Source organism: Artibeus jamaicensis, unplaced genomic scaffold, assembly GCF_021234435.1.
Source record: "Artibeus jamaicensis isolate MK-2021 breed Jamaican fruit bat unplaced genomic scaffold, CSHL_Jam_final contig_475, whole genome shotgun sequence".
In the NCBI taxonomy this organism is placed as follows: domain Eukaryota; kingdom Metazoa; phylum Chordata; class Mammalia; order Chiroptera; family Phyllostomidae; genus Artibeus; species Artibeus jamaicensis.
This window is the reverse complement of record NW_026521852.1, coordinates 2,713,226-2,724,746: the sequence shown is the minus strand read 5'-3', so window position 1 is coordinate 2,724,746 and position 11,521 is coordinate 2,713,226. Positions and strand designations below refer to the sequence as shown.

The window sequence follows — 11,521 nt, the reverse complement described above, 5'->3', positions numbered from 1 at the left end:
CTACTTGAGTCGGTACCTACAATAAGTATCATATTGAGAATTAAACCTGGGTCAACTGTTACTGTGGGGGGAAATCAACCATTATTTTTTGAGATGAAGATTTCCACTCATTACCTTCCTAAAGTAGGACATTGCCACTGATTTTCCTTTATGGACTGAGTAAGGAGTGGAGGTATGAAAGGGGGAGGTTTTTAGAAAGAACAAATCTATTACCATTACTAAAAGTAAAAGTAAAAGGCGTCCTTTGGGCCTGCTCCATGGATTCCAATCCAGGGTGGGGAGGGCTAAAAGCAGCAGCAAGGTACAGACGGATTTGATAACATGGAAACTACCCTTGTCAAGTTGTAGGTGTGCTGGGAAGTCTAAAAAAAAAAATCTTAATAACTAGAATGTAGTGTCAGTCAGCACAGATGCCGAAATCCATGTTTCAGAGTAAACCCTAACAGAGCTAACACAAGAATTCAGTTAACACAAACAAGCACCTTCAAAGTGAACGTCCCACTTCCTGAGCACTGTAGAACAAGACAGTGAACGCTACTGCCATTTCACCATAGGCACACCAGAGAGGGAGTTTAGTCGAGGGAGGTGCCCACGGCCAGCCTCTAGCCGATTGCAGCTTGTGACGCTCCCCAACACCGCCGTCAAGCCTGACTACCGAGCACCCGTTCCCAGTTGAGATGCCACAGCTACCCTCCTCTTTGCATGCATGATTTGAGGGGAAGACTAGAGTGTTTTAATCAATAAAAAGTGGAGGAAACAAAGGTCATTCAGAGCCTGTCTCACTTGGGGACACAGATCCTCTTGTCCAGTCTATTAGAAATACATAATACATTTTTCAATCTCATGAATTTTTAAAAAAGGGATCCCACACAAAAAGCCCAAATGCACACAAGTAACTTAGAAGACAAGAGCATCTCTAAAGTATGTGCCTATATCAGAGATGTTAGTGCAGATTAATATATTAAAGAGACTGTATTACACAAAATACCAAGGCTAAAGTTTTAAAAGATGCCCCCCCCCAATTTTCACAAAACATGATCTAAGAAAATCCCAAATGTTACTAGGAATGTAAGACTTAAAGTTATAAACCCCTAAAAATAGAAGTGCACGGTGGAAACACTGATAGGTCTCTTGCTGTAAGACACAAACCTTGTTAAAACGAGATACCTGAACAAACCCACTAAATCAAACAGAATAATCTTTAGGTAGCAGTCCAACTTCTACTTATGTCCAAGCTTTCCATTTTTGGCCTAGTACTACAATCTTCAAATTCCATCTTTAACACATAGCGCAACAGTGAAATGACTGTCACTGGGTGTTATTTTGTTTTAATCACAAAGTAAAAATATTAAAGTGTCTTAATAATCAGAGTAAAAATATTCCTTAAATAACCTTCTGTTCTAGGAACATATGCAAGAAAGCCACGTTGTCTGACAGAAAAATATGCTGTAATTGAAAGGGAAAAAACTGCATGAGCAAAATACTGAGGAAGCAAATCTAAATAAAAAAGCAGAGGTTAAATTTCACTAATTTTTCAACTTCTTAGCACGCTAAGGTCCCTAACCCTTGCTTGCAGAAGCTTAAGGTGCCAGGATGTGAAGGATCAAACTTTCAGACCTCTCCCGACTGCTTTCATAAGGCATGGAGTCTGTTACCCGCTGCACACAGGCCTCCCGAGCGCCTGCTTTCTCTAGCCCTGCTGTAACCCACAAACTCCTGCTTTAAGCAACGTGAACAGTAAGCAGGCACACCAGTAAAAAGAAAAGCAAACTGAATAGTGTGGGAGCAATTAACACACGCCCACCAAACACAGGATGTGAAGGGAAGACAGAGCCAGGAGAAACTGTGTCCTATAGCAGGGCTGGTAGGCATCGGGGGAAGGTGTGCAGTGGTACCCTACACTGTAGCAGGAAGCCAAGAGATGCACTTCACACCATGCTTCTATGAAGACCAGGGGAAGTAGGTGTATGAAAAAGAAAATGTTCTATCCCCAAATAAAAACAGCACAGTTCATGGGATCTGAATGCATGCACGTTTATGGCATAAAAGAATTTCAATTCTTTGTTTTCATAAAGGAAAAAATCTCAAGTCTTTGTGAATGAGTTTCACATTAACCGGTATTTTATTTGCTTAAAACCTAAACATTGTCAGTTTGAGAAGAAATCCACTGTGATAATATAGACTTGCCATTTAAATTCTAGGTTTGTTCGTTTTTTTTTTTTTATCCTTGGTAAAATTTCATCCAAGAAACAGGATACACATAGATTTTAAAACATGAACCATTAGAGAATAAAGTAGGAAATTAAGCATGATTTAAGTTTTAGAGGCCCTTGGGGTTTTTTGTTGTTTGTTTTTGTTGTTTAAATTCCTTAAAGACTGTAGCAGGAAAAAAGGGTCACTGGCTCTGAATCTCTTTGAGATAACGAGTGATGAAATAAAATAAAAAACAAAAAACAAAACAACAAAAAACACACAAAAACCCACACCCTCAAACAAGGTCAGGTAACCTACTCCCTGCCCTGCCCCAAGGTAAAAAATAAATTTGTATTAGATGACAATTGATTTTTTAAAAAGTCTAAGTAGAGAAAGAGGCAATCGTTTTGAACTAAAACCCTTCTAATGTTTTTTGATTACTGCTCAACTTGCTATTGTCTAGCAAAAAGCAACATTTCCATAGTGTTCATCACAAGTCTTATTGCTTTACAACTGTGGTATGCCATCCATTAAAAATAAAAAGATGAAGCAGTTGATCCAGTGATTAATTTGACACGGCTTTCATTGAAAAAGCAAGGGAGAAGAGGGTGGTGGCAAAGAAAAGACCGATAGACAAAAAGGTAAATTAAACATACAATGGTTTTCTTAATTAAAAAAAAATTTTTAAAAAAGAGAAAATGTTATTTTCAACAAAAGGAGAAAAAGCATTGAAAGCCCATGAGTCAAGCCATAGCCAAAACCATGTTCTATCTTATGCAGGTTTTCTTTCTTCTTCTTTTTTTTTTCTTTTTTAAATAAAATCTCTCCCAAACCATCATCATTTTTAATCCTCCCCAGATGGGGCTTCATCTTCAGACCCTTCATCCCCAGACTTCTCAGGCGCGGGGCTCGCAGATGTTTTCTTCTCTGGAGGGCTTTCTGGTTCCTCATCATCTTCTTTGGGAGAAGGAGTCTTTTCCTTCGATGCCTTTGAAGCTGTGGGGCGACCCACTTTCCCTTTGCCTTTCACAGGGCTTGGCGTCACTAAGGGAAGAGAAATACCAAATTGGGGAAGGGAAGACAGTGACTTAAATAAAAAATCAACTACAAAACAAAACAATCCACCAGAATAAAAACCATAAAGACCATTTACTAAAAACCAAGGCAGACACTGGTCTCCAACCCCTGTACCAGAACCGTGGTGTCGTGTAGTTGGTGACACTCATACTGAAGAAACAGGACGCTGCAGACACTGCACATCATCCCAGTGGCTTGTGAAACGGGACGTTGTTTGTGTTTAAAAGTGGGTCAAGAAGAGGAAAGGCTATGACAATCTGAGTAGAATTTGAAGCCATCAAATAATTTGACAGTTCTAAGATTCCCAACAGTAAGAAGTGATGAGTAAAAGGTTTAAAAATGATGAGGTTCCACTTGCCAGAATAAAAAGACAAATCTAGGGCTGCGAACCAGAGTGTCGCTGGTTTGATTCCCAGTCAGGGCACATGCCTGGGTTGCAGGCCAAGTCCCCACTTGGGGGCACAAAGGAGGCAACTACACATTGATGTTTCTTTTCTTCCCTTCCTCTCTCTCTAAGTATAAATAAAAATTTAAAAATAAATAAATAAAAAGATAAACCTAGCTTTCTGATTTAATGGCAAACTAGCTCTGACCAAGAGAGTATCAGGCAGAAACCACAGCTGCAGGGAAAATGACCCCGTGTGGTCAGTGTGGCTGTATTCCACTAACAGAGAGGCCGGTGCAGTGATGCAGTGCGCAGTGAACTGCTGCAGGCGCACGTCTCCACAGTTCCAAATCTTCACTAGCTGCTGGGATTGGGCTTCTGGGGGAAAAAGGGCAGAGATGGCTAGGTTGACACAGTGTTTCTAACACTGTGCCGGACACAAACAGGTCATTCCCAAATCTTACTGATGATTTGGCAGGAGTTGAAGAACAGGGCTAAGCCACCAGGCTCTTGGGGGTGTGGTGGGGGTTACAGTCCTTGTTAATAAATAAGCAATACTTCCAGGTGTAGAATACACAATCCTTTCAGAATCCATGTATTCTCAACTAACTGTGTGGCCAATGCCACTCCCTAGTGAAGAATTTCTGTAAAGAAAGTTTATTAGTTCATGAGATTTTTCGAAGCAGTAACATAACTTCAGTTCTGCAGAACTCACCTGTAGCCTTTAGCCTGGGTTTGGGCATTTTCTTTTCTTTTCTCTCAGGTTTGGACTTCTTAACCATCTTTTTGTTTTTCTTTTTTGAACTGCCATAGTCACTATCATCATCATCTTCCATTAGAAAATCTTCATCGCTGCCGGAATCTTCTGAGAGGAAAGAAGAATTTCAACGTCCAACTTAATGTACACATCCTTCTAAGTGAACAAAGGGAGAAAGCACTAAGAATGACTAGAGGATGGGATCTGGGAGCCAAACACTCCTGGATTCTGTCTGCTGCTATACTACCCATTTGGTGGGAGTCGTCACTGACCCCCACCTGTAAAGTGTGTGAGTGTGTGTGTGTGTGTGGGGGGGGGTTAGCATGCACATGAGGGTTACATGATTAACTTGTTTGAAGAGTAAGTAGGTTGAACACAGAGGGATAAAACTTAATCTGAATGAAAACCGAAGCTATCAAGTAATGTGTGGTGCTTATATCATTCCCAAATAATATAGGTGAGACCAGGGAAATAAAACTGAATTGACATCATGTACTTGGTGCAAACATGAATAAATAAAACAAGAAAATTACATATGAAGCAATAACACATGTAACTAATTAATCTGAATAACCCCTGAAGCATCTAAATTCTGTTCCCAACACTTTTTGTTAGGAAGAGCTCTACACCCTTCTCCACCAGACCAGAACACAAATCTTAATCACAATGTCCACTGTGTAACTATTGTTTTAACAATCATTTATTGAGTATTTAAGTACAAATGATGAACAGCTTAATCATGATAATCTTCGAATCTTTTACAATATCAACAGATGTCAAAATCATCATCTCTTCTAACAATGAGTAATTTAAGGGGCTATTTATAACATTTAGCACCTCCCTAAAAACTGCCAAAGCAGTCAAGGTCACAAACTACAATCAAGATGAAGGCACCGGCCCTGGCTGGTATGGTTCAGTGGATTGAGCACTGCACTGAGAGGCAAAAGGTCACTAGTTCAATTCCTAGTCAGGGCGCATGCCTGGGTTGCAGGCCTGGTCTCCAGTAGGAGGCATATGAGAGGCAACCACACATTGATATTTCTCTCCCTCTTTCTCCCTACCTTCCCCTCTCTCTAGAAATAAATAATAAACCTTAAAAAAAAAGACCAAGGCACCAGGCCAACAATACGTACTCTCCTGGAATGGCGCCTCGTCCTCTTCTTCCGGCTCCTCCTCACTGCCCGCGTCTTCCATGAGCATCTCTCTCTGTTTAGACGCTGCTTTGGAGGCTGCCTGCCGTTGCTGGCGCACATTTTTATGATCTTCTTTTTCATCTTCACTGTCCTCTGAAATATCAAAGTTATGATGCACTAATCCAAGACTTATGTTTATTTGACAACTAATCAGAAAAGCCAACGCAATGGCCATTATAAGATATAACCTGCAGCTTTATTTCATTCAAAAAGGATAAAATATATATTTAAAAACTCCAATAGAAGAGGAGCTACAATTCAAAGAATGAACTCGAATAAGATTAGGTACCCTGCTATTACATATAAAATAACGTATGCATTTAGTTTTAAGTAAAAATAAAGCTGAATCTAGGTGGAAACACATGCTTCTTATAACATACTTTAAACTTGTATTTACAATAGTGCCAGGCATCACTATAATATAAAACAGCATTATTTGGCCCTGGATGGTACAGCTCAGTGGACTGAGTGTGGGCCGCGAACCAAAGGGTTGCTGGTTCGATTCCAAGTCAGGGCACATGTCTGGGTTGCAGGCCAGATCCATGGTGGGGGCCATGTGAGAGGCAACCATGCACTGACGTTTCCCTCCCTTCCCCTTTCTCTAAAAGAGAAGAAATTAAAACAAAAAAAAAACCAAAAACAAACCCCCCCCAAAAAACAAAACCCTGCATATTAAAATGTCCAATGAATAAATACATAAAGAGAATTACATCTATTACATTAAATATTGTTTATTACCTGCTGAGTGAGAATCATCCTTCTTGGTCTTCACATCTTTTTCTTCTGAGTCTTCACTATAAGGGGAAGGAGTAAAAAATTTAAGTTATTAGATTAAAATCTAAGTGAATGTAGATCCCTGATGTCTGAAGAACACTGAAGAAAACCTTATTCATATAAATTCGAACCATTCTGAGGAGTACAGCTGCTTCCGTTACTTCCCTCCTTTACAGGGATGCTGGTGACTAAGCAGGTTTTTACTTACTTTTGGAAAATACTGCTTCTAAAAACCCAAAGGTAAAAAGAAAAGGCATCTCAACACAGGCTGAAAATTTCTCACAAAAACATTTAATAAGAAAAAAAGTTCTTTGTTGTTAAAGGCAGAATATAGAAATACTACCATTGTATAATGTTGTCAGTGGTGGTAAAATAGGCAAATAAATAGACAGCACCAAATATAGTTATTAGAGAAAATTGGAATTCAGTTACATAAATTACACTATGTCTGAAGTTTCTTATCTTCCAGCCAAGATGGAGGCCTAGGTGGCAACACTGTGCCTCTCCTCGCACAACCAAGTTTAAACACAACAAAGTTTTAGTAACAAAAACGCAACCAAAACACAGAAAATTGAACTGTACTGAACTCCGACAACAACAAACCATTCAGTCAGACCAATAAACCAGGCAAAGGAGCGAGCAGTGAGACAGACTGAGCAAATCAGGGCCCCAGCTACAGGAATTAAAGCCTAAAAGCACCAATTGGAAAAACTTTAGGGGTCGAGGTGCCGGGAGAGGCTCCCAGGCTCACACAGAGTAAATTAGAGAGACCCACAGGGTCCTGGAGGGTGCACAAGCCCACCCACCCCGGAACCAGCACCAGAAGGGCCCAATTTGCTTGCGGGAAGCAGCAGAGGGAACCGAAATCCGAGGGAGAGCAAAACAAATGCCACTGCTCCTCTCTGATCCCGCTCCCACATACAGCATCACAACCCAGCGACTGGGTCCCCCTGCCCTGGTGAACACCTAAGGCTCAGCCCCTCATACATAACAGGCTCGAATAGACCAAAACATTACAGCTCAAGAAGAAGAACAGCTCACAGCCCCAGAGATAATACTTCTAAGTGACCAAGAGATAGCCAACTTGTCAGATGCACAGCTCAAAACACTGGTGATCAGGATGCTCACAGAACTAGTTGATTTTAGTCACAAACTAGAGGAACATATGAAGGCCAAACTAAGTGAAATGAAGGGAAATGCACAGGGAACCAATAGTGATGGGAAGGAAACTGGGACTCAAATCAAGGAAGTAGACCAGAAGGAAGAAAAAAACTACCAAACAGAAAAGGATGAAGAAACAAGAATTCAAAAAAATGAGGAGAGGCTTAGGAACCTCCAGGACATCTTGAAACATCCCAACATCCAAATTATAGGGGCACCAGAAGGGGAAGAGGAACAGCAACAAGTGGAAACCTTATTTGAACAAATAATAAAGGAGAACTTCCCCATTCTGGCAAAGGAAATAGACTTCCAGGAAATCCAGGAAGCTCAGAGAGTCCCAAAGAAGTTGGACCCAAGGAGGAACACACCAAGGCACATCATCATTACATTAGCCAAGATTAAAATGAAGGAGAGAATCCTAGAAGCAGCAAGGGCTAAGGGGACAGTCACCTACAAAGGAGTTCCCAGCAGACTGTCAGCTGATTTCTCAAAAGAGACCTTACAGGCAAGAAGGGGCTGGAAAGAGGTATTCCAAGTCATGAAAGGCAAGGACCTACAACCAAGATTGCTCTCTCCAGCAAAGCTTTCATTTAGAATGGAAGGGCAGATAAAGTGCTTCTCAGATAAGTTCAAATTCAAGGAGTTCATCTTCACCAAGCCCTTATTATATGAAATGTTAAAGGGACTTATCTAAAAAAAAAGAAGATAAAAAATATGAACAGTGAAAAAGGACAGCAAACTCACAGTTATTAAGAACCACACCTAAAACAAAAGCAAATTAAGAGGACAGCTAGATCAGGAGTGAACCATAGAAATGAAGATCTCATGGAGGGTTAGCAACAGGGGAGTGGGAAGAGGAGAAGGTACAGAAAATAAGTAGCATAGAAGGTGGGGAGAAAATAGACAGGGGGGAGGGCAAGAATAGTATGGGAAATGTAGAAGCTAAAAGAACTTGTGATACATGGACATAAACTAAGGGGGGCGGGGAATGGGACAAGTATAATGGCATAAGCAAGAAAAAATATTTTTAAAAAAAGAATAAAATTATTAACTAATATTTTTTGCCTCCACTATTTCTGCTCATGAGAAACACGAGCACACGGGCCTGGTTGGTACCCTGGAGAAAATGAAAGTGAGCTCAAAATGACTATAAAATAGAATAAGAAGTTTCAAAGTTCAATGAAAAGTTTTATGAAACAAATTTTAAAGTCCCAAAGATGCATATTTTATGTCCTCACAAATCTCATCTCAGGAATCTGGGTTCTAGTGTCCTGTTTTTGTCATTAATTAGTTTTATGATCTCAAGCAAATCACTTGGTTTTCTTTAGTGCTAAAATTTTATGATTTCACAAAAAATTCTAACAAACAAACAAAAAAAAACAAAAGTCATACATAAAAATTCTCTTCATAACTTTCCTTTCTTAAACAGTAGGTTTTGTAAATCTCTTGGTATTTCCCATAATCTAGACCATACTCAAATGACAAACTACTAAACCCAAGATTCCTAAGTGAAGAAAAAAAACCACCATATTTCTTTAACTAAGCAATCTGATGCAAGAAACTGTAATTCTGAAACCTGTAACTGTTCCTTTTTTTAAAAAGCTTTTATTAAAATTTTTATTTATTTTTTAGAGAGAGGGGAGGGGAGGCAGAAAGAGAGGAAGAGAAACTTTGATATGTGAGAGAAACATCCATTGGTTGCCTCTCACACGGCCTCCAACGGAGGACCTGGACCGCAACCAAGACATGTGCCCTGACCAGGAATCGAACCTACAACTGTTTAGTTCCCAGGCCAGCACTCAATCCACTGAACCACAGCAGCCAGGGCTGTAACTGTTCTATAGAAATGTTTTTATGCAAAATAAGCATTTATTCACAAGTCTATGACAGTAAATTATATGACTTTTCTCAAGTTGTTTTATTATTGAATTTATAGAAACCATTAATCTTTGAGTCCTATTACAGCAGAGCCAAGTTAATATCTGAGCTTTTTAAAAACATTTTTTTTTCTTTAAAAACACTTTTAAAAGATTTTATTTATTTAGTTTTAGGGAGGGAGAGAAACACTGATGTATGAAAGAAACAACAGTCAGGGCATAGCTGAGCTTTTAAGTAGAGACCAAAGGAAAAATCAACATAATATGGTCTGACGGAATAAACATAATGGCAATAAAAGCTGTATTTACTCCAACCACTGCTGACACTTTGGAGAGAATAATAAAACTGAATGACTACAACAAGGAAAAATTTAGCTAGATATTAATTACATCAAGAAGACATTATGAAAAATAATAATATAAAAAAGACATTATAACAGCCTACAAGAAAGCTCATTCTTAGAAGAAATATACTTAATATAAGATAATATTGGGCTGCTATTATAAAACTGGATTAGAGATATACTATGAAACTATGAAAGATTTGTTTACCCACATTTTTCTGAAATTCTCCAATAAAGAAAATATTAGATGTTAGCAATACAAGCAAACATAAAAATGAGGTTACTGTATATATTCAGTATCATTATTCCTGCAAACTTAGCATTCTGTAAATTCAGAATGCTAAGACTTCTGCCCAGAGTGGTTTTAGTGTGTGTCAGTAAATATCTAGAACTAGTAAGAAATATTATTCCTGTCTTTGAACTGCAAATACCTAATAGTACTATTTGGAATATAGTTCAATGGTTAAAAAACAGACTTTGACCCTGCTGGTATGGCTCAGAGGATTGGATGCTGGCCCATCAACCAAAGGGTGGCCGGTTCAATTCCCAGCCAGGGCACATGCCTGGGTTGTGGGCTAGGTTCCCAGTGGGGGGTGCACAAGAGGCAACCACACACTGATGTTTCTCTGCCTTTCCGTCTCCCTCCTTTCCCCTCTCTCTAAAAATAAATTAATAAAATGTTTTAAACAAACAAACAAACAAACAAACAACCTAAGGGAAGGGAAATGACCCCGAATGATTAAATTACTTAAACAAAAGAGAATTGCTTATAGTCAGTAAAACTTGGCAGACTATACACTTAAAATTTTCTAAGCTTTAGTAATGATTTTACCAGTGATTTATAATTGAACGAAAAAGATCACTCATTCTCCTTTAGTCTCAGAAGCCTTGCCTAAGTTAAGATTAAATATGCAAAACATTAAGTGGACCATTAGTGTCTTCCCAAAAGAAATGAAATTACCCTCACCCCAGAGTGGTTGACAGCGTAAGCAGGGACAACTTAACAAGGCCTCTTACCTATCTTCCTGTGAATTCTTCCCAGATCGCCTCTTATTTTTAGCTTCTCGAGGAGATGATCGAATTTTCTTAGCAGGAGGGCCTGAATCTCTTCCATAATCTTCATCTAGACAGCATTTTTCAAAGTCAATAAACTATGTTATCATCTTAACATGTAGAAATTACTACTGTATTTACTGAAATAATTACCTCTCGTGCTATTCAAATGGTAAGGGGCAGGATTTCCCATATAATTTTTTATTTTCACTTAAGAACAAATTCTTCTGTCCCGGTCCCACCACCTTAACTCAATCTTCTCTATTTCTGCATATTACCCTCTAGTCCTCATGTGTGTATATTTTAATATATCCATAGCCAAATATCTCCTATCATTTTATATCCTACCCCTTTATTAAATATTTTCCCATGTTCTCTCATCTTTGCATTTTAAAACTATTATAGTAATGAGTATATTATTATAAGCATTTTAGAATGTAAAGAACCCACAAATCTACAATCATAATACAATTTGTTATTAAATAAATTCCTTTTAAAGTATCAGTTACAGTATACTCTGGCACTTGAGGAAAATACCTCCAATTTCAAAAGTCCTATTAAACTCAAGAAAATTACCCGGCCTTAAGGTGAGTATTTCCAAAACAGTTTACTACACCATTAGACATAGTGGTGAGGATCTGGGAGTAGTCTGGAGCTCAAACCACTAATAAGTGTTGAAAAACATTATAAATTCTATTATGGAATAT

General features: G+C 38.8%; 1 protein-coding gene across 2 annotated transcripts in view; it reads right to left on the bottom strand.

Annotated features, from left to right (window-relative positions):
* Positions 1–2,013: 2,013 nt before the first annotated feature.
* Positions 2,014–11,521, bottom strand: part of NUCKS1 (nuclear casein kinase and cyclin dependent kinase substrate 1) — a 33,212-nt gene continuing 23,704 nt past the window's right edge. Inside the window, exons 3-7 of one of the 2 annotated variants that reach the window (XM_037155315.2) lie at positions 10,779–10,884; positions 6,344–6,399; positions 5,546–5,698; positions 4,371–4,517; positions 2,014–3,237 (exon numbers count right to left, since the gene is read on the bottom strand). In XM_037155315.2, coding sequence (XP_037011210.1) covers positions 3,038–3,237; positions 4,371–4,517; positions 5,546–5,698; positions 6,344–6,399; positions 10,779–10,884 — 662 coding nt within the window. In that variant the 3' untranslated portion in view covers positions 2,014–3,037. Of the gene's footprint in view, positions 3,238–4,370; positions 4,521–5,545; positions 5,699–6,343; positions 6,400–10,778; positions 10,885–11,521 lie in introns of both variants that reach the window. The other variant, XM_037155314.2, reaches the window with a different exon arrangement.